Below are 24,298 nucleotides of genomic sequence, written 5' to 3'. Positions count from 1 at the left end.
TCCTTTAAGACTTTATATTGATAAACCCACTGGATACATTTCAAAATTGTTATTATAAGGAGATACCAAAAGCAGGAAACACTATTATGTGCAAACAGAGCTGTATACAGAGTGGTAGTAATCTAATGAGGTCATATTATCCAAATGGAGTTATGCAGGAAACATATGCAGGCAACAAAGGCACCTACTCTCGTTCGTTGCTTTGCGTTTGTCTCCATGTGTCCCTCACAGAGAGGCATACTGTTAAATAGACAAACTGTCTTCATATCTCATTACCAGACACACAGAGCTGCAAACAACATGTCCCCGTAAAGTGATTAAGTTTGCTACTAAGCAGAACGAGCGCAGAATGGCAAACAGATGGAACATCTGCACACATGGTGTCTGCATTACGCTGATTATCTATCTGTCTGTCTGTGCGTGCACAGCCATTCTTCCCCTGCTACAGGACGGCTTCCTTGCTGACTGAAGCTGCATGTCAGCGCATATCATCAGCATGTGTGTGCAAAGCTGTTGGCAAATTTCTGGGAACATACATCCATCAATCAATGCCAAACAGCTGCTCCTCATGTGATTCTGAGGCTATTGAAATACAGCAACAGCCAGTTATGTCTTTGGACTTTTTCTGCTTTCACATTTTCTGTCTGATCTGTTATTGGAAAAGTGAGGAAAATGGAGGTTAAAAGAAGTGTCAAGGCTAAAAACACATCTGAAATTGAAACACATTTAAAAAAAAATATGTCTCTAGGAAGCAAGAACAAAACTCAGCAAACTCAAATATTTCATGCAGGTATCTCCTCACCTTAAAATGGATGGCTGTAAATGTTAGCAAAACACACCAGTTCATCCATAAAATTACAATGTATTTATGACAGGCTGGTTGTAACAAAGTGCTAAAAGATTTGACCTAAAATTGGTTCATGGTTCACACATGGGTTCCTACCTTTGGATTTAGGAACCTTTATTACACCTGATTGAGTCATAGGTCATACTTAAACAGCTTAACAAAAAAAAGTTAACTTTTTTTCTGAAAGTGGTCTAGGAAAGAATTAAAAAGCAGGATTATTTTAACCAAATTGGAAAATTATTGGCTGTTGACAGGAAATATGAAGAAAAAGGTTGTACTTTGATATTTGAACAAAAAATGCAAAGAGAATACACTCCGTCTTAGTTGTGTCGTGTAAAAGTCATTTATAACCCCTCACTTAACCAAATATTAAAAAACAAAAACTATGAATTGGTGCAAAATGTAATTTTTTGGAGTTGGTTGCTTTGTTCAATTGTTTTGTGTTAGGAATTGCAGGTTCTACGTAAAACAGTTTAACAAAGCAGCCAAAAGTCCAAGAAAAATAAATTTTCAGGAATATTTGGCTAAGCGAGGGGTTATGAAAGACCTTTACACAACACTAATTAACAGGAGTGTATTTTCTTTGAATTGTTTGCTTTTCTACAAACCTTTTATGCTATCAACCTAGTTGTTGTACCAGCAGCATCAGGTTAGGGATCACTAGGATATGCTGTTAACACATGATAACACTCCGTAAAGCCATTTTATTTAATGACATCACCTCCTATTGAACGCTACTGAAGTAAAAACATTTACACTCAGCAGAGCTTGATATATAACAGCAGGTAATCATAAAGAGAATAGGCTTATCTTGTTTAACCATGAACTGAATGTATGAGGAACACTTTGTCTCACTCACGGGAACTTTGAAACTTCGTTAATAACATTTTATGTATTGAGGTAATATTGCATGTCATGATTCACCCTATTTTCCCAGTGAGAACTGGTCCGAGCACAGGGTTTAGTTTAGGGATGCTGGGATATTACTTGCGCTGTTCTGAAGGTGCGTTCAGCATTCGTACCTGCTGCTCATCTTGTTTTTATTACTTGTGTACCTTTCTGTCTTTGTCAATCTGTGCAGCTCCAGAGATTGAAACGCTCCCTGTCCTTCAAGACCATGATGCGCAGCAAGAGCGTGGAGAACTTCTTTCAGAGATCCTACAGTGATGCTCGCTTGCCCGCAGACTTTATCACAGACCCACCGCCACCCTCCCCCCCTCTGCCACCCGGTTCCCCTCTCGTTGGCGAACGCTCGCCCTCCATTTCGCCATCTCTTAGCCCCAACCCCTCCATCTGTTCCCACTCACCGTCTCTCAGCCTTTCCCCATCACTACCTGCCAAGCCCCCCCGAGCTCAGATTAACCACTACTTTCAGGACCACACCTTTCGGAAGCCCACCAATTGCCAGCACTGCAAGCATATGATAGTGGGTAAGTTGCTATAGCTGTTCTCACAAGAAAACTCTTCCGTGTTATAATATATAGCACAAACTGATGACCATTTATAGAAAGAATATAGGCATGTACGTGTAACAGAGCACCTTGAGGACATAAAGACACTGTCCTGTTTTTAAAAGGTGCATTGAGAAACAAAATTGCTAATTCTGCTTTGTGTGTACTAGGATCAATGACATCACAAGAGGTAAGGAGAGGGTGAAGAGCATGCATTAGCAAACTCTACAACAAACAAATGAAATTTCATATACAGTCATATTCAATAAATTAGAATATGGGTTCCGACATGGTTTAACCTTTAGAAAACCTTCAGAGGTTTAACCTTTAGAAAATAACAACCACAAACTGATATTAAACATATTCTTCCTTAAGCCATGTTTCTGTATTAAATTAATTTATTTATTGGTCTGATGTAATATTCTAATCTTAAATGTTGGGTTTTTATTAGCTGCAAGGAAAAAAGTGATGGAGTTACTGTAGTAAATTACCTTTTCAATAATAATTTATTGAATATGACTGTATATTCTGCCAAACTCGTATTACTTGTAATATACTTTATGTGATGTCATCAGAGGCGTGCACATATAAGTTTGTTTTTGGGAGGGTTTAGGATTTTAATAAGAATTTGCAACAAAATAGCAAAAAACAAGAAGCGGAGCATGGATTGTCATTCCAGATGTCTAAAGTCAGTTTAATTGATTTTACAGACAAGTCTGGTTTTAAGCAGTTTTTCTACTCGTATATATTGTACAGATGACCCTAAACTAAACGTGTCAAACTGTGTTTTTATTGGCTCTACTTAAAGGACATTTAATTAACCTTACTTATTTTCTTCAGTGCATCTGAAGTGCAGATTTATTTTATATCTGATTTGCTGCCTCTGTGAGCTAACAGCTACTAGTGTATCTGCTAAATGTGTTTCCTTTCAGTATGACTGATTACAGCTCCAACCTGCTCCCTCATGTTTTACGGTGGAAACCCTATGCTGTTGTTTTGCATGCATTGTGGGGTTTATTTTTGTAATGCAGCAACCCACTCTGGCTGCACTCATCAGCAGTCCTCAAATAAAGTCTAGCCTCTTTCTCCCTTGTTAAGCTGATTAAGTAGAATCAATTTTCCTCTTTAAAGTTAAAACTGTGCTTTCTTCAAGCCATGTAATTTTTACCACATGTTTCATAAGTGGCTTGTTGATGTTATCCTCATCTGCGGCAAATTCAGAAATCTGTTTTTTTGGTTTAAAGACAAAAACGATTTTGGCCCCTTCATCCTTAAAAACATAATAAACAGTGATTATCTCATCATAAACAAATTAGAAAGAAAACATCTGGAGACTGATTTTTATCATTCTAATACTAAACATAAAATGAAAATGCTTGATGAATCTCTTCTAAATCGATTATGTCTAAAATATCTCCAGCTGGTTTTCCATTTTGCCATTTTTTAGGAGGAGCTGTTAATTATGAGCTGTTAGCATCAGCACCTGCAACACTGTCAGCTGAATAAAAACTAGGGCAGAGCTTGATAACCTGAGAAGATGGAAATTTACTCCTGTGATCTGTAGGCCATTTTGTTCTCTTCACATCTTTCCGTTTTTTTTTTAAATGTTTTTGCTTGTTTGTGCTGCATCAATGTCTGCGTCCCTTGCCTTTAATTTTTTCTCTATCTCTCTCTGCAGGAAACTCCAAACAAGCTCTTTGGTGTAAAACGTGCAAGATGGCTGCTCACCTGTGGTGCACGTCAGAACTCTCACAGCAGCAGTGCCATGGAAAGGTATACACACTTTTATGCCGCATTTATTTTTTTGAACAATGGCAGTTTTCTCATAATAGGGATTTCAATGGGAGAATATGTCAGAATTTTGCTTTATAATATACATGCATGAAGAAAATTATGTTGATATAAAAATGATTTCATACCAACTATGAAGAATACAGCTGGAAGTGTCATGGATCAGGGATGCTTGCTGCAGCAGAACCCTAGCCAGCTCACCACCATTATGAATTCAACCTACGCACACTTTAACACAACGTTCATTTTAGTACATGCCAAGTTGTACATTGCGCCAGAAGTTTTTTGTGCGTAAGTACACATTGTACACGAGGCCCCTGAATTTGTTCCAGTGTGAAAGGCTGCAGGCTGAGTCAAAAGGGGCTGTAGAAAACAGAAACCACTCAAACATTTCACAGAAAACTTTCCTCAGACCAAAGTCAGCTGGCAGATATCTAAATGTATCTTACTGAAGATAATTCAGCTAAAAAATGAGTTAAGAAATCCCTGTTTATAATGGGAATCATTGTAGTCATCATAATTTTCTTCAGCTGTTGTGGTTTATGGAGTGTTTGAGACAAACTTTAGCTGAAACAATTACGGTGGAAACCCTTGCAACTTCAACTCTCCCTCTATCTGATCTTCATCTGAAGTGTATCTATCAGTCATGGAAAAGTCTAAGGGTGTATTCACACCTGCCACTTTTGGTCTGCTTTAAACGGACCAGAGTTCGTTTTCCCCGTTGGTCAGACTGAGACCCACTTTTTGAGGTGGTCTCGGTCCTCTTCCAAACGGACTCTGATGCGGTTCGCTTATGGTCTGAATATGAACCGGCCCCGATCTGAACCAACTACAAAAAACGTACGTCTTTTTGAACTTAACAAGCCACCGTAGCTGGTAGCAAAGGTGTACGTTGTACTGAAATCATACTTGATAAACTGTATGTTGCTTAGCAATGCTACTGTCATGTTGTGGTACATGGCACATTTGTTCTCCTACGCCGTTCCAAAATTATAAATACAACTTCACAAAATCTGTGTTGAACGAGCTGCTCTTGACTCTCACAATAATATTGCAGCTGTAATAACGGCACAAATATACAGAACAGAGGTGCTGCACGAAGCAGGTCTACAGTTGTTTTTCTAGATTTCCGGGTCTGTGCTCTGTCCGTCCCCGTCATTTCTGTCCAATGGGAGCAATGATCGTCACCTGCGTGGCTTTGTTTACAAGTAATAGTTCACTTGCAAAAAGTACAATGTGAAAATAAATCGCACCAAACAGAAAAATAAGGTCCACTTTTGGACCAAACAAGCGGACTAAAGGACTTTCCTGATGTGAATAGACCCTAATAGACTAGATGAAAGTGCTTCAGAGTCTCTGTGGGAAATTGGCAAAATTCCCTTGCTGCTTCCTTTCAACCTTCACTGTCTAGTGTCGATTCTTTCTGCCTCGTATCACATCATTGACCAGAAAAATAATTTTTCTTGTTTAAGAAGTGTGTTTTGATGAAATCCTGCAATGGAAATCTATAGTTTAGCTTCAGTGTTTTTTTATGATTTTGTAAAGATGTGAATTAAAATAAATACATCAATCTTTTAATCCGGAATGCACGGTGATGCAGTTGGTAGCACTGTTCCCTTGCAGCAAGAAGGTCTTGTGTTCGACTCCTGACATGGAGTTTGCATGTTCTCCCCTTGCATGCGTGCGCTCTCCAGGTACTCTGGCTTCCTCCCACAGTCCAAAAACATGACTGTTGTTTGTCCTGTGTGTGTCTGTGTTGTCTTGCGATGGACTGGTGACCTGTCCAGGGTGTACCCCGCCTCCCGCCCATAGGCAACGATGTTTTAATCAAAATGCTGATATTTTCATGTAATATTTATGTGGACGTCACACCAAGTCGTACATTTGGCACTTTGTTGGATTTCTTTTGAGAAAAGAAAAAAATATCTTATTTGGCACCAATCTATCATAAATTACAAAGATAAATAGAAAGTTTAGATTTGGGTCACAAAAAAACTTAACTATAGATATTTATACAGTCCTTTCTGCAAAATGATTATAGAGTGCGATTTCTGTTAACTTTCCAGATATTAGTATGCAGCAAGAGATGAGAACGTCTGAAAGCAACCTCAAATATTTAAGGAGCACTTTATTGAAGACAGCTCAGTGCAGCCTGACAGCTTTGCACAATCAGCAGGACATGTAGAATAGTGAAAAGGGCATAGAGATGTAATGTATACATGCCTATAATCAGCAGATTGCATTAGAAGCTTAAAGTATATTTCATTTTGCTCCTTAAAATCACTGAGACTCAGAGACATAGAAAAACTGATCTTAGCTGAAACACTTACTGTGCTTAATTCAGTGTGAAATTGCGATCATGGAGACCTCAAACACAGACTTCTTTGACCATGCTTGTATCTAAGCAATACATACACAGTAAAGTGGTCTAGTGAATTTGTTGTTCAGTATTAAGGACTACAGATAAATAGAGAAATAATTTATTCTCCTGCATTGGGTGCTCCGCTCTGACAGTGCTCACATGCACGTCAGCGTGCCTTTCTGTGTTTTTGATCCAGTCATTTTCAAATGACTTAATTAGAGTCCCTAAAATCACTACACAGTCGAGTCTATTTTTCTACGGGTCGAATCTGTATAGAGAAAGTAATGGAAGCTGAAAAAGTCTTTCTGCTTTCTGCTCTTTTCCATTAGTCTGGAGCATTCAAGCGAAACTTCAGTTCGCCGATGCTCGTCAATGACCAATTGGCTGTCGTCAAGGACGTTCGGCCAAGCCAAGGTGAGCAATCACAGAGTGCTTGTGTGTGTGTGTGTGTATGAAAAAGTGAGTGAACAGGTTTGTTTGCGTCTCTGCGCTTTTGTTTTGTAACTTTGTTCTGTCTAGTGATTTGGGGTATTTTTAGATTTTTGTGCGCTTGCATTTGTACTGTAACAAACCCAGAGCTGCCTCCCTCTCACCTGACAAGCACGGAGGCATGAAGTGGGAAAAAGATAGAGAAGAAGAACAACATCAGCCTTGCTCCGAGGCTGGTGGATGGTCTGCACTCTGAAAGTATGTGAATAAATATTTATAAGCCGTGATGTTTATGTTTTTTTAATCTGTTTATGATTTGTGTTGTATACCTCCGGACTGTTGAAGTTTAGAGACAGGCACTGCAGTTTGCCTGTTTAAAATCTTCATAAACATTTAAATGCTTGCTAATTTATGATCAGCATGATCTTTCCAACGCGGTCCTGAGTTAAGTTACACCTCATGATTCAGGTTTTGAACGCATGTTGAGTTTTTAAAGCTTTCCTTTTTTTCCCTGGCCAAATAGGACTTGAGTATATTTCTTCTTTTTCATCTTTGGATCAGAACTTGTTTTTTCTAGGTAAGATATTAAGTTTACAAGAAGCTTACAAGAATGAGTAAAGATGGAATTTCAGCAATATATTTGTAATAAACTAATGCCCCTTTTACACTACAGCATATCTGCTTTCCATTTCAATGGTGTAGGAAAATGCACAGCTTAGGTTATTTACACTTTGGTCAATAATGTGCATTTCTCCTTGATTAGAATCTGACACTGTAGCATGCAGTTATTTGAAGGTTGCAAACATTTTGCAGCATAAATGTCCTGAATGAATGCTGATGCCATATATACTACACATTTGATTCACTGCGAGGTAATTGACATATGTGCTTACAAGAGGAAAGAGGCTAGACTTTATTTGAGGACTGCTGATGAATGCAGGTGATGCATTACATAAATAAACCCCACAATGCATGCAAAACAGCAGCACAGATGCATACACGGGGTAGCAGGTAGGAGGCTGTAATCTGTAATGCTGACAGGAACCACATTTAGGAGAAATACTAGTAGCTGTTAGCTGATAGGAGCAGCAAATATTGCTGCAAAAACCCGATATTAATATTATTTATTGTAATGCTATGCTATGCAGACACTCCGTCCGCACCGAAAATCAACTCCCTTTCACATTCTAAACTGTTGAATTGATGCAAGCAGGACATACCTTCAGAACAGGTCAGCTAAAATTACAGCTAATAATTATTTGACCATTATGGGGAGACTCAGAGTGTTAAAATTTAGGTGCCAGGTGTTCACTTCATGTGGTAACATGGAAAACAAAAAAACAAAAAAATGGTGGCACTAATGACACAGTACAAAATTCTACTCCCTTCGTCTCAATACACATCCTAGGACAGAGCTGGGCTTCCTGATGAACTTATCTAACTGTGTCGTCTCAGATGTCGATAAGCTGCTGCTCCAACAGAGAACACTATAAAACCGGGGTGGGCAAACTTTTTGACTCGTGGGCCACAATAGGTTCTAAAATTTGACAGAAGGGGCAGGCCAGGAGCGGATGGATGTAATATTTGTGTGAACTAATATAAATGACATGTAAAAGCCATAACACGAAAAAGGTTCTGTCCTTTTAATAGATAGTAAAGCATGGAAATGCAAGGCTTATTGTTCCAATTATCTTCCAGATGCATTTTTTTCACAGCACACTATTGAAACCCAAAGGGGCCATAAATGGCCCCCGGGCTGCAGGGCCCCATACCTGCAATAGAAGATGGCTTATGCCGCCACTAAGTCAAAAAAAGTCTTCAGGAGCATCCCTTGCACTCTAAAACCTCAGTCTTCTCAGCAGATAGATTTTACTCTGGCCCTTACTGTAAAGGCCACCATTGTTGTGTCTTCAGTCCAGTTTATTGTTCAAATGAACACCAAGGTACTTTTAAGAAGCCAATATCTCAACTCAGTTCCCTGGATTTTACCGAGCAAAGTCATACAAACCACAAGATCTCATGTCCCGATAAGTTGTTACACTCCTAGTAGCTACTGTTGAGCTTCGTAGGATGTGATGTACACCATGCTGACTAAGTCTCAGCATTTCATGCTGGGACTTTTTGAACAACTCATGGCTCAAGGTGCAATTAACCTGCAGCACCATGATCACCTCAAAGCCTGGGACTCTGCCAGGGCCTGCTGAGTCCCCAGTCTGTCAAAGTCACTATGTCCTCATACTTGCTACAATACAGAACTCATGTTACTCATGATTACTATGATATTATTAATAGGACTGTAACAAGATCTTGTGGTATTCAAACACCACTATAGTTCTCATAAAAATGAACTCCATCTCACAATCCGTTATCCAGCTGCTGTTAGCACATAATGGTGTTTGGTGATGTAAGAGTACTACTATGTACTATTATCTATTATGTTCCCTAGATATCAAAATATGTGCTTTAGGCTTGACACCATGACTCTATTTTTAAAAACTCTTATTTTGAAGTAAGAAAGGAAGCAGTTCATGAGTTGCTCTGCTGTGCTGATAGTTAATAAATTCATACTTCTTGTTGAGCTAGTCAACAACTCTATCAAAAAAGCCTTAAATAAGCCTCCACTAGTTTTATCTGGCAGCATTTTGGTTACTTAGTAGAATAATGAAACTATAACAGAGTGACAGACAAAATACAAATAACTTGTAAACACTGTGAGAATACCACAACTTGTATTAGCATCTGTTTCCCTGTTTTCCATCAGTGTTTAACCAAAGGGCTATTTTGGGCGATATTTTGTTTGTTTTTATGTTTTTTATATGAGTCTGGGCAGCATTAGATCATCTTAAATGCAAAATCTGAAATACTTCATACATGTTTTTATTCTGTGTTTGAAAACAGGAATATATTTTGGCAATAAAATTTAACAAGCATAAAACAACACAATATTGACAGTGAAACGTGGACTGACATCTACTACAATAATAAGGATTCTATTAAAACACAGTTTGTGGTTTTCAAAATCTTTTCTCTATTTACAAAAGCAAAAACAAATTCTCGGAAGTATACTTAAATCCTCATCAAGTCTCATTCTCGTGAACCCAGTATTGTACATCCTTGTGTACTTAATATATTGTACAAGTACCTATTAGTACACTCTTTTGCTCATAAGTAGAATGAACTCTCCATGAGTGTGGTGAAGGATAGTTGGTGCTTTAGGTTACAATCTTGTTTTCACAAAGTCTGATTTGGCATCTGCTAAAACAAGAAGGAACATTTCTGTTTAGATGGCGAAGTTATAGAAAGTAAAAGCTGGAGTCAGTTTTAATTCAGTTACTCGGTTGCTTACATAAATAAAGCCCCAAGGTCTTACACCTGCTATAAGAGAGGGATTTATGTGAAGCAAAATCAAGGCTTCTTATTTACTCCTCTTTAATTATTTCACTCTGCAAAAACACATCCTTCAGGAATGTTCACCCCCTAAATACTCCTTTGATTTTAGTATTGTGTCAGAATTTCAGTTTTTAGGGCTCCTGGTGAATATTTCTGACGAGAGCACAGAGGTACTTCATTCAGTATGAAATTGCAAATCGTCGCTGCTTCATCCTGCACAAACATATGTGACACCATAGAAAAAAATCCCTCTGCCGTTCAGCTTGTGTTGAGCTGGATGGAAATAGGAGCAGAAAATCGAATTCCTAACCTAAAACATGCTGCGGTAGCACTGAGCACTGCAGTCTACATGAAACGTAGAGATGAAGACTTTGAGAGGATTTCCATATTTAAAATATCTTATCTTATTCTCTTTGTACTTGGCCATAGTACCTAATATATCACAGCCCTAAATCTAAGACTCAGTAGAGTTATTAGAATGTCTTGATGTCTTTTTAACTTTCGGATGCTGTGCACTTTCAGATGTAAAGTGGGTCACTTTGGAGTGACTGGATTTCTGCTGTTATATTTGGTCCTCCAGATTCTCACAGGCACAATAGCTGTGATGTACAGCATTATCTCAGCTTGTCATCCTAATTGTAGCGTGTCTGCAGCAGAAGCTTGGAGTAATTAATAATTTATGTGTGTAATTTTTACTCAGATGTAAATATATGTGTGTTTGTGTGGTGTATGTAGTTTCAGAAGCTGCGCGGATGCGTGTAGACCCTGTGTATGCTGCCTTGCGCTACGGGACGTCCTTGGCACAGATGAGCCGTTCCAGTTTTGGCAGTTTATCAGAATCACCAACACGCAGCTTGGTACGGCATCATTACCTTGTTCGTGTGGGTATAGAACAGATTAATGTGTGCTTTAGACATAAAACCTGGTTTGATGAATCCAGTCCACTCACGCACTTACTGACCAGGTACTGAGGTCATCCATAGGAATATATGTATAGTACAGAAAATTTTATAGATTGTCAATGTGTAGTGGGAACATTCCAGATTATTTTTATGCTTTAAATAAAGGTTAAACTAAAGCATTATGCAATACTTTGCCAAAATAAAAATCAAAAGGCCAAAGAACAAGGTTTAAAAATAAAGCATATATGGGCAGATAAGAGGGAAAAAAATCTTTACTATGGTGTTGTGTGGTTTGATCTTTTGAGTTGTTGTTGTGGTCACTTTGTGTTTTTCTGTTTGTGTTTTTGTTGCTTTTTATGTTTGTCATTGCTTGCTTTACTACAGTTTGGTTTAGTTAATTTTTGCTTTATTTATTTATTTATTTATTTTTTACAAGTTAAATACATTCCAAATTTAAGAAGTTCAAATTTATATATATATATATATATATATATATTTCCCATTTGCTTTAGATGTCTTTACTTATCCATGGCTCCACTTTACTCCACTGCATCTTCCTGTCCAATCACCGTACACAGTGCAGTGCTGTGAAAAGTTGTTTGGGCCTTTGTTACACTTAAATGTTAACAAGTTTTAATTTTTGATAAAATAACCTTAATAAAATACAAAAATAAGTTTTCAGCTAATGATTTCATTTAACAAAGGAAAAAAGCTACCCAACCCACCCCTTTGTAAAGACGATACTGCTCCCTGAATCTAATAAACAGTAAAAACTGCCATCAAACATTTGTGATAACTGCCTGTTGGCTTGTTTAAGGTCCTCGCAAGGTATCTCAGTTAGATTTAAGCCTGGACTTGTACCAGGCCTCTCCAAAACGTTTGAGAGTTGGTCTTGCTGGTGTATAACATTGTCCTGTTAGGTAACCAATGTGTGCTCAAGCTGAAGGTCATGAACTTATAGCCAGACATTCTAACTTCCGGTTGATTCCAGTAGAGAATGGATTTTAAGGTTCCATCAATTACGGCAAGTTGTCCACATCCAGAAGCAGCAAAGCAGCCTACAGGTCCTTCTCAAAATATTAGCATATTGTGATAAAGTTCATTATTTTCCATAATGTAATGATGAAAATTTAACATTCATATATTTTAGATTCATTGCACACTAACTGAAATATTTCAGGTCTTTTATTGTCTTAATACAGATGATTTTGGCATACAGCTCATGAAAACCCAAAATTCCTATCTCACAAAATTAGCATATTTCATCCGACCAATAAAAGAAAAGTGTTTTTAATACAAAAAACGTCAATCTTCAAATAATCATGTAGTTATGCACTCAATACTTGGTCGGGAATCCTTTTGCAGAAATGACTGCTTCAATGCGGCGTGGCATGGAGGCAATCAGCCTGTGGCACTGCTGAGGTCTTATGGAGGCCCAGGATGCTTCAATAGCGGCCTTTAGCTCATCCAGAGTATTGGGTCTTGAGTCTCTCAACGTTCTCTTCACAATATCCCACAGATTCTCTATGGGGTTCAGGTCAGGAGAGTTGGCAGGCCAATTGAGCACAGTGATACCATGGTCAGTAAACCATTTACCAGTGGTTTTGGCACTGTGAGCAGGTGCCAGGTCGTGCTGAAAAATGAAATCTTCATCTCCATAAAGCTTTTCAGCAGATGGAAGCATGAAGTGCTCCAAAATCTCCTGATAGCTAGCTGCATTGACCCTGCCCTTGATAAAACACAGTGGACCAACACCAGCAGCTGACACGGCGCCCCAGACCATCACTGACTGTGGGTACTTGACACTGGACTTCTGGCATTTTGGCATTTCCTTCTCCCCAGTCTTCCTCCAGACTCTGGCACCTTGATTTCCGAATGACATGCAGAATTTGCTTTCATCCGAAAAAAGTACTTTGGACCACTGAGCAACAGTCCAGTGCTGCTTCTCTGTAGCCCAGGTCAGGCGCTTCTGCTGCTGTTTCTGGTTCAAAAGTGGCTTGACCTGGGGAATGCGGCACCTGTAGCCCATTTCCTGCACACGCCTGTGCACGGTGGCTCTGGATGTTTCTACTCCAGACTCAGTCAGAATGTTAAATTTTCATCATTACATTATGGAAAATAATTAACTTTATCACACTATGCTAATATTTTGAGAAGGACCTGTATATGGGAAGAAACTTGTGTCATCAGAAACTGAATTTGAATTTCTCAGACTGAATCTGTATTTGTGTAATTTGAAATGAAATGCATTGGTTTGAAAATGAATTTCACTTAATTGAAACTGAATTTATTGGTTTGAAACTGAATTCATTTGCTCAGAAAATGTATTTTGTTGAACTGAAAATTCAATTTCACTACTTTTACTTTCAGTTCTAAAATTCAGTTTTTTGTGTCACACATCCGGGTCCTTGAAGCCACAGATTAATCAAACACAGATTCACCGATTCACGGATGTCATTCACTATTGCTGCGTCCAAACTGAGGGGCTGCATTCTTTGAAGGACGCATTTGTTGGCCGATTACATCATTGTGAGGCAATAACGTCTACAGCTTCGCAGGCTCCTCCAAATAGGGCCGACAAATGCGTCCTTCTTTTCCCCAGATATGAAGGATGAGTCCGGTGTATTCCTCGTGGGCCACCCTATCCCATGATTCATTGCGGGTCAAAATAGATTGTGTTAACGGAAGTAGCAAAGCCTGGAGGAGAGGGGAAAGTTATTCCACACGTGCTCCGACGTGTTCGGAGACGTCCGCTTCTGCTGCCCTGACACCGGGCTCACAGCAGGCTCGCTTCTCCAGCGCACTGCTGACCGGGGGGTTGAGGTGCGATGAACCCCGAGAGAACAGCTGACTCCCGGAACGTTGTTTTCAAGCTCCTGCTGGATTTCCCCAATGGATGGAAGTTAAACACAGATATAATTCAATCAGATGATATCTAATGTTGATGTTTGGTTCTTTTATTTTTATGCTCCAGAAATAAACTGATTTAAACAATATTCCTAAAGTTAATATGTTAGTGTTTAAATTGTTACATTTTTACAAACAGATTTACACATTTTTTTAAATCTATGAACACAAAACTTTAACAATTTAAATGGCTGAATAATGAACAAGATTATAAAACAAGAAAATAAGCCATTAGGGTTCCATTTGTTCGGCTTCACAGCTCTGTGCTTCACGCTATCGCTGTTGCTAGGCAACATAAGTTACGCTGAGGTAAAGGAAGGGGAAACGCAGACCGACATAACACCAGCCACACCATGCTGATCTGGCATGTTTAGCTAATAGCTACAGGTAGCATAAGTGTTGCTGTTTGACCATCATTTGTTTACATGATTTCTTATAGATGCTCATTTGACTTGGTGATGCTGCACTGCTCCAGCTCAACATGCCGTAAAGGAAGTTTAACCTGATGTGAAACGTAAATCGATTAATCTGTGTTTGATTAATCTAAGGCTATCTCAAGGACCCAGATGCGTGACACAAAAAACTGAATTTTACAACTGAAAGTGAAAGTAGGCAAACTGAATTTTCAAAACAACGAAATACATTTTCAATGCAAGTTAATTCAGTTTAAAACCATTAAATTCAGTTTTCAAACCAATAAATTCAGTTTCAAACCAATAAATTCAGTTTCAAATCAATGCATTTAATTTCAAATTACACAAAAACAGATTCAGTCGGACAAATTCGAAATTCAGTTTCTGATGCCACAAGTTTCTTCCCATAGCAGCTGTATTTGCATCAAACAGTTCTGCAAAGTATTGACTCAGGAGGCTGAATACTAAAGCTTCCCATACTTTTCAGATTTTTTGGGAAGTAAAACCTTAAAAAACCATGTATAATTTGCATTCCTCTTCTCCACATTACAAATATGGACTACTAGATTTTAGTCTAGCACCTGAAAGGCAGGACAATAAAGTAGTAGACCGACGAGTCAGACGCTAGACATGAATGACACAAATCCTCATGCTTTGTATGGACTATTTTTTAAGCATTAAAGTAATATAAATGTTCCCTGCCAAAATATAAATGCCCAATTTCTCTAACATTGTCATCCCTGACAAAAACAGTCAATATAATTCAGAAAATAGTATTCTTAATGGCTAAAAACAAACTGATCAGACATCTGTTGCACAAGAGTACACCTCTTCGGCAGCTGGGTGCTAACGTTTTATCGATTCCTCTTTATTTCCTTCCTTAAGGGAGAGGGAGATGAGGAGAGTCAGGAGAGACAGTGCAGCATGGAGGAGGAGATAACTCAGGAAACAGGGGGTAAAGACTGATGTGTGTATGTGGATATGGGCTGTATGTGTGGGTCAATGTGTCCGCTGTGTTTACCTGTGCAAGACTGCCTGCATGAAAGATATATTTAATGTTCATGTTTGTTAAAAAGCATAATCTGCATCATTGTAAGAGCCTTTCTTCTTGCTGCTTTCATAGATATCATCTCAATCCTTCCAGATGCCCCTTTCCCAGAGAAAGAGTTGGAGAAGGAGGTAGAGCAGAGCAATGAGCAAGCTGAGATTCCTGCAGAGGACAGCAGTGCAAAGGTAGTGCTTTGTTCAGCTGGCAGTTATGTTAAGGTCAGCCTTTGCTGTTTTATTTTCAGCATTTGTGTTTCTGTCTCATGACCTGAATAATCCCGTATCCAGGTGCCCAAACGCATTGAAGTTCACTCCATCCACACCTATGTAGCGCTGTACAGGTTCCTGCCTCAGGAGCAGAATGACCTGGAACTACAGTGAGTAAAAGCCATGACCACGTCTCTGCAGGTCAGGGCATGTGTGCATGTGTGTAAGCATGTTTTGCTGTTCTCTGTGTTTTGTTTCTCACTGTGATTTACCTGGCGGTCATATCTGCAGAATATAATGTCCCCGCCATCTGTAGAGGACGATGTTGGGACACCCCTGAGGACAACTAATTATAAACTCAGATCCCATTCCTCTTCCCACGTAGAAGTAGCGTAGATTAGCTGCGTTCCCAGTAGGGAAGAGGATGGAGACAATGAGCAACTGAGAAATGAAATGGAGGATAGACAGGAAATTGCATAGAATAGAAGGATATATAGAGTGAAAGTAAGACAGAGTCGCTGCATCTAAAGGGCAAATTTCAAAGTAGGAGTTCTGTCAGATGAAGGATGAGAGAAGAAGATTGGGATGTGAGGCTATTATGAGAGTGTATTGATGGGTAGAGGACAGCTTTCACAAAGGCAGAGCATCGAGACTGTTAAGAGCCATCTGTGATCTGGCTCTGAGTGTATGAGTGCAGAATTTAAAGAAAGGCAGATGCTCTTCTCTCAGGACTCAAGAAAATGAAAAACCTTACAACTGGCTTCGGACATCAGTCTGTTTTTACTTCAATTTCCATATTCCACTTAGGAAAGTAATTTCTGACCACTTTCTCCACAGAGAAGAAAGCACAAAATCTATTGATTAAAAACTGATCCGATTTTTTTGAAATAATGTGGACTAAACACTATTAACTCTTCACAACTCTACTTATGTTAATGCATCAAAAATCTTATCAGTCTTTTATAAATTATTAATTTTCTTATTTGTGTCAAATCAAAAATCAATCTGAATTGATTTTTAAAGATTATTTTCGCAGTCATCTTGTTGCATATTTTAGAGAGGAATAAAAAAGATGAACAAGTCATAAAAAATGTATCTATTTTAAGAATCACATCACATCCATCCATCCATCCATCTATGGTGTCCAACTCCAGCAGCGGGGTACCTTGTTAATAATCACATTAATATATTTATAGTTATTTGAGAAACTAAGCACAATATAGCATAAACAATGATAGATTATATACACACACGTGGACAAAATTGTTGGTACCCCTCGATTAATGAAAGAAAAACCCACAATGATCACAGAAGTAACTCGAATCTGACAAAGGTAATAATGAATAAAAAGTCTATGAAAACGAACAAATAAAAGTCAGACATTGCTTTTCAAACATGCTTCAACAGAATTATTTTAAAAAATAAACTCATGAAACAGGCCCGGACAACAATGATGGTACATTTATCTTGATATTTTGTTGCACAACCTTTTGAGGCAATCACTGCAATCAAACAATTCCTATAACAGTCAATGAGACTTCTGCACCTCTCAGCAGGTATTTTGGCCCACTCCTCATGAGCAAACTGCTCCAGTTGTCTCAGGTTTGAAGGGTGTCTTTTCCAGACGGCATGTTTCAGCTCCTTCCAAAGATGCTCAAAAGATTTAGGTCAGGTGTCATAGAAGGCCACTTCAGAATAGTCCAATGTTTTCCTCTTAGCCATTCTTGGGTGTTTTTAGCTGCGTGTTTTGGGTCATTATCCTGTTGCAAGACCTATGACCTGCGACGGAGACCAAGCTTTCTGACACTGGGCAGCACATTTCTCCCTAGAATCCCTTGATAGTCTTGAGATTTCATTATACCCTGCACAGATTCAAGAGACCCTGTGCCAGATGCAGCAAAAGCAGCCCCAGAACATAACAGAGCCTCCTCCATGTTTCACAGCAGGGACAGTGTTCTTTTCTTCATATGCTTCATTTTTCCGTCTGCGAACATAGAGCTGATGTGCCTGGTCAAAAAGATAAGTTTTTCTTTCATCTGTCCATAGGACATTCTCCCAGAAGCTTTGTGGCTTGTCAACATGTAGTTTGGCAAATTCCAGTCTGGCTTTTTTATGATTTGTTTTCAACAATGGTCTCCTTGGTCGTCTCCTATTAAGTCCACATTGCCTCAAACAACATCGGATGGTGTGATCTGACACTGATGTTCCTGGAGCTTGAAGTTCACCTTTAATCTCTTTAGAAGTTTTTTTGGGCTCTTCTGTCACCGTTTGTATTATCCGTTTCTTTGTTTTGTCATCAATTTTCCTCCTGGGGCCACGTCCAGGGAGGTTGGCTACAGTCCCATGGATCTTAAATTTCTGAATAATATGTGCAACTGTAGTCACAGGAACATGAAGCTGCTTGGAGATGGTCTTATAACCTTTACCTTTAACATAATTGTCTATAATTTTCTTTCTAATCTCTTGAGACAACTCTTTCCTCCGCTTCCTCTGGTCCATGTTAAGTGTGGTACAAACCATGTCACCAAACAGCACAGTGATGACCTGTAGCCCTATATATAGGCCCACTGACAAGAATGTAGACACCTGTGATGCTAATTAATGGACACACCTTGATTTAACATGTCCCTTTGGTCACATTATTTTCAGGAGTACAATCCTTTTTTTCCAGACCTGTTTCATGAGTTTATTTTTAAAAAATAATTCTGTTGAAGCATGTTTGTAAAGCATGGTTGAGTTTCATTTGTTCATTTTCATTGAATTTTTATTCATTATTACCTTTGTCAGATTCAAGTTATTTCTTTTTTTTTTTTTTACCATGTCCTGTCCGTCAAAGTATCGCTCAGAATTGTTGTCTGAGTGCCAATAAATTGTCCAACAGATTTACTTTCACAAGCAGAGCATCACAACTAATGCTTTAAAACTGCTTGATATTTATAAAAGAAACTTTATTATAAACTTCTTTGGGAATATTTCAATTGTTATGGACTTAAATGAAAAGGCAAAAAGAAGCTCAAAAAAGAAAGAGATGGGGCAAAAGGGAAAATGGGAGAAAAGGAGGAAAGAGTGGAGGTGAGAAAGAAGGATGAAGAGAATACAAGATTACACCCTGCTTGATTATACACCTGCAGCTGTTTTTTTTTTTAACAAATAGTACACAGTAATTATGAATGTAAAATGTGCTTAGTGAGAGGTGCAGCCCAATATAGAACATCTGTGTATCTGTCAACACCTGAAGCTTAACACCTGTGAGTATGAGTGTGAGCGCGATTTGTATACAAGGTTTCTCCACAAAAATATGCAATAGCGAGTGTGAGGACCCACAGACCTGCCCTATGGTCCCTGGATGGACACTGAGGAGATCCGAGCCACAGACATCCAAAAGCCCCCCAAAGCACAGGAACCCCGGGAGAACCACCGCCGGGACTACCGCAACCCCCCCAGAGAAGAGCAGTGGAGAGTCCCAGGGGAACCACCCAGCAGTGACATTGCAAAAGCACCAGGGAGCCGCACTAACGAGCCCACAGGCCCGGCCGGCAGGCCCCAGCAAGCAGCCACCGGGAGTGAGCCAGCACACACCAAAGGACCCGGCCCCGGACACTGAGAACCACAAGTACACCAGCGGGCAGAGACTCCAACCACCGGCAGGTAGTGTGGCGGGGAGGAAATATGGGGGACCTGAGTTGATCCAGGAGAGGGAGCAGTCCAAGACCCAACCTGTCGCAAAAAAAAAAAAAAAAACGACAAACAACAATGGACGTCATACACTCACTCACTCCCCATGCATACTCTATACTCCCAGGTCCAGGCGCCAGTACTCCCTAGGGGCAACAAACCCCCGGACCCAGGAGGTGGTCCCCTTCCCTCCTGGGGCAGAGACAGGCAGACAGCGCCGGCACCGCCCAGACCCAGGTGACCACGGCCCGGCTCCCACCACCCCGCCCCGAACCCAGCCCCCAACAACCCCCATCCACCTCCGGAGAGGGGGCTATGTACAAAAGAGGGGTCCACATGGCTCAAAGCAGCCCGCCAACCGGAGCCGCCCCAGGACGGAGCAGTTCCGACCCCCCAATGAGCTCCGATCCCAACCCCATGAGTGTCCCACCCCCAGTAAACCCCAACAAGAACCTCCCCACAGGGCCACCCTCAACAAGGACACCGATATCGAACAAACACATCCCCCCGAACCCGAATGCCATGAATCCCCTCCCCCACAGGGGCACACCCCCACAGGTGAACTCCATGGCCGAGAAGCCAATGAAACCACACCCACACAGCGCAAGCTCCACACACAGCTCTAGAACCCCAGCCGTACCCCGCTCCCCCACCACACAGCGCGCCGCAACAGCAAGGCAAGGGCCCCACGCAATGCCACCCCCGCCCACTGGCGCAATAGGGCAGAATCCACCGAGCACCGCACCCACAACAGGACCCCCGACCCCGTACCACAATGGGACAAACTCATCCACCAAGAGGTCCCCGGCCAGCGGCAGCTACCCAGGGCCAGTGTCCCCCACCACGCCCCCTCTCAGCCACAAACAACCACTACATCACTACCACTGCAACGACCGCCCAGGGAGAAACACTATCCAGCTCAGCTCCACCATCGCCGCCCTGCCGATCCAAACGCCGGTGACCCCACGCCCTAGAAGTGGACACAACCCCTCCACCCCACAGGATGCAGTTCCTCCACGCCAGCCCACCACCCCGATCCCCCCTCGGACACGACAGCCGGCAGAGCAGCACACCTTCAAGCCTGTCCAACCCCCCCAGACACGCCAGCAGCCCCAGCCCACCAGTCCACGAAAGGGATACATTCACCGGCCGGGTACCTGGGCCGTGCAGGCCAACCGCTCCAGGCCAAGCACAACACGCCAGCCGCCCCGGTGCAGTCACAAGACATGCTCTGCCGCCCCACCCACCCACCCAACCGCCAACCGCAGCCCGGAGCCCGATCATGGGCCAGAACCACAGAAGGAAGCAGTGGAAAAAGGCCACGGCGGCCCCAGTTACCAGGCACCCCACCAACTCCACCCCCAAACCCCGGGGGCGCCCCAGCCCGCCGGCCACTCGCACCCCCGCATGGTGCACCACGGCCCACCAAGCAGTCCAGACGGCCAACCCCACCACCAAAGCAGGGCCACATCCCAATCAACACCGGCTAAGACCCCCCTGCCGGAACCCAGCACCCCCACAGCCAGCAGACCAGGGCCCAAAGCCAGGGACCAAGATCCAAGGGAACCCAAGTGATCCCGAGAGAGCCGAAACGTCAGCCCCAGCACCAGACTATCCCCAATTTCAAAAGATTTTGCTGGATAAGCTAGGTTATGTTTCAACAACTTGCTGGGACCCTAAATATTAAAATTTCAAAAATACAGTTTTAGTCCTTTCAGATTTCTGTCCGACTGTGTTCTGTGTCTTTCAGCATTGAGAGCAGGGATCAGAGAGAATGCACGGCTCAATAGATCAACTTCAAGAACAAAGTTTATATTTTTTCCTAAAGTATTCTACTCAAGGCCCACCTATATGCAATCTTTCTAAGAAAACCGACAGAATACATTAATGTCAAAAGCTTACCGAGTTCTGAAACAGCAGAAAAAAGATAATTACTTTCTAGAGCTTTATTTGCCATGTATTCACATGCATTCTAATAAAACATTAAAAGAATCCAAGTAATTTCTTGTAATAGTTTCATTGTCAAAAACACTGCATTTGGGAATAGTTTAACAATCTCAGGGTCATCATCAGCAGACTAGTCCTGTTCAGAATTAAATAAAATTAATTGCCCATTAGGACATGAATAAAGATTCAAATTCTGAATCTGAATCTGAGAATGTAATAACTGTGCGTATGTGTGTAAAAAGTCAGATTTCTGAGGTTCCATAAATTTAAATTTGTTTTAACACTCACTTTAAATCTTTTAAAATGCTGTTGATCAGTAGTTCTTCAGGCTGTATGAAGGTTTGGACTATTTTTTATTTAATTCTTGTCTAGACCATAATAGTGTATTGTATAGTGGTTGCTAAAAAGGTCTGGAAGTTTGACAAATTGCCGGCATCAGAATTGTCGGACTTGGAAAAAAATAACATAAAAATGAAATTATACATATTAAATCAAGAAATGCTTTTGAGATACACTGACATGTAAGCAGGGATAATGAAAATATAAAGCAAAGGTTACTGTAAATTTGGACCCTCTATCTGACTTTGGAGTAATATGAAAGGGCTTTTTCCAGCCACCAAGCAACGCTGGTGTTTCCACAGTCATGACTTAAAGTAGGTTAGTCCCACCGCTGAACACTTACCTTAAAGTTGCATCAACAGACTTTAAAAGAAAGTTCTTAGCGTTGGAGAAAAAGCTCCAAAATACCTTCAATAAATGAGCCCTAATTTAGCAACAATTACCAAAACCACATTGGCTTATTTTACGAGTTGAGGCTGAGTGTGTGAGATGTCATTGTATAACACACTATTTAGTGCTGACACCCAAAAGAACTGACGTACAGACAAGCAATTGGGACAGCATTTCTGTGAATCTAGGACAGCGGCTGCTGTGTACATGTGTGGATCTGTAGAAAGGGGTCTCATCAAAGCCCAGCAGCACAATAAAACGCAGGCCAGGTTGGGTTGGCAGCAGCCAAGCCTTGTTTTCATCAGCGCAGACATTTGTCCAACACGTAGGTCTTATGACCCCATGTGAGCTTCTTTGCCACTGCCGTGGCTTTGTAACCATGGGTACTACAGCTTTTTGTTGTTTGTCAGATAATGTTATCTTTTGTGCTTCATCTCAGCTCTGCTTTCTGTTTTTCTGTGCTGACTATGTATACCCCTCTTGCCTCCTTCGCACCCTTTTCTTATGCATCTCAATCACATCCCCCCTTCATGCATCTTTTATAAAAGATCTCTTGTTTTATCTCCTTTAGTCCAGGCGATCGGGTGCAGGTCACAGATGACTCTAATGAGGAGTGGTGGAAGGTGGGTCTGACAGTGTGTGTGTGCACTTGCGGCTGTATCTTGGGGTTTTGTGTCACTTTGAGTGTCCAAAAAGGTGTGTGAATGCACATTTATTGTGCATGTGTGCTAATTCAAGTCTTCAAATTATACCTTTAGTGTGTAGCACCTGCTCCATTTTTCATAAACATGCAGGCAGCCACATTCTGAAATAGAACATAATTTCCTCTGAAAATTACCAAAAGAGTTTAGCATAATGAACATGACTAGTGTTTCAGCTTCAACAAGGTGTTTATTGAGTTGGTAATGAGCTTCATTCACTTCCAGTGGAAAAAAAAATCTTAGTGTGTGAGTTTCTTTCAGCTGCACACAAAAAGCAAGATTCACCTAGACTAAATAATGCACAGAGTCTGTGTATCTTTCATCAGCAGTCCTTGTATTTCCTTGACATAGAACTTATGTTATGTAAGCACATATGAAGCATCAGCCTCAAAAGTCAGTCAGCACAGGTATGGCCAATGAGTATCTAAATTATGTATAATTTGTGAATAATCTGTTCATTACTAATGCAGGATTTGTGAATTACTTTAATAAACATGGCTATACCTGAGGCATCCGGCAATAAACATTCAAATATTGTCACTTAAATCTCAACACTTTCAATCAGTTGTTCTTATTTTTATGTGAATAGATGGAAAATAACTCTATGCATTTCCCTAGTGCCTTTGTGATTTATCACTGTATTCCAGAGAAATGATAAACAAAGGCACCTCCTTGATTCACCCACCAAATAGTTAAGCTAAAGATGACAGCCACTCTGGATTGCCAATATTAAAGAAGGGAGTAATCATCTGTTCTTTCAGAACACAAAAAGCTTTCACTGAACATTTCAAAGTCTCCAGAAATCTGACAAGACTGAGGTAGGATTACTCCATTGCTGACAGATATTTGAAAAAGGTATTTTCAGCTTCATAAAAATAATTTTAAATGTTTAGAGCAATTTCAATATAGTCCTTGAAAGTCAAAGCATAAAAAACTTAAATAGCTATATCTGAAGGTGAAGCATTGTTAAACAAAAACACCAGAAAAGATGATAAAACAAGATCTAAAGCAAACAAGTAGCTTTATTTTGCCACAAAGGAGCTAATGAGCTTTTTTCAACAAACTGTGTTTTCAGAACAATGAAAGCTTTTTATCTGCAAAGAATTTATGTGATAAACACCTTTTCTCTCATTTTTCAAAGATTTTTTGGACAAATGAACCAGTCATGTAAAATTTGTGATTTTGTTATAGAGGAGGGCTGAACAGGCATCTCCCCAACATATTCACAATCAATTTTTGGTGCTTTACATAATTGCATTTAATGAGAATTCAAACTCCAGTCAAGCCCAGTTCAAACTCTGTACATCTAGTTGCTGTGAAACAATTCTGACCGAATGGTGTTGCCCTAGAATCCCAGTTACCCTGTTGAGGTTACAAAACTGTAATTATAATGAAAAACTGTTTTTCTTTCTTCAGTGTACAGGAAATTGGAGGCATATTGGAGCAATCAAGTTTTTTTCTTTTTATCAATCTGCCCAACTGCTCTAGAACATTCAGGGA

The 24,298-nt window shown here is 40.4% G+C and overlaps 1 protein-coding gene across 1 annotated transcript in view; it reads left to right on the top strand.

The window, feature by feature from the left end:
* Positions 1–24,298, top strand: part of LOC124864079 (SH3 and cysteine-rich domain-containing protein 2-like) — a 39,983-nt gene that overhangs the window by 13,138 nt on the left and 2,547 nt on the right. Inside the window, exons 2-9 of the mRNA XM_047358701.1 lie at positions 1,929–2,277; positions 3,977–4,071; positions 6,781–6,865; positions 11,006–11,127; positions 15,378–15,447; positions 15,616–15,725; positions 15,828–15,916; positions 22,669–22,720. Of these exons, the coding sequence (XP_047214657.1) occupies positions 1,929–2,277; positions 3,977–4,071; positions 6,781–6,865; positions 11,006–11,127; positions 15,378–15,447; positions 15,616–15,725; positions 15,828–15,916; positions 22,669–22,720 (972 nt within the window). The remainder of the gene's footprint in view (positions 1–1,928; positions 2,278–3,976; positions 4,072–6,780; positions 6,866–11,005; positions 11,128–15,377; positions 15,448–15,615; positions 15,726–15,827; positions 15,917–22,668; positions 22,721–24,298) is intronic.

This window comes from Girardinichthys multiradiatus, chromosome Y (genome assembly GCF_021462225.1).
Source record: "Girardinichthys multiradiatus isolate DD_20200921_A chromosome Y, DD_fGirMul_XY1, whole genome shotgun sequence".
Taxonomy (NCBI): Eukaryota; Metazoa; Chordata; class Actinopteri; order Cyprinodontiformes; family Goodeidae; genus Girardinichthys; species Girardinichthys multiradiatus.
The sequence above is the reverse complement of the archived record's forward strand: the minus strand, read 5'-3'. Positions and strand labels throughout refer to the sequence as shown.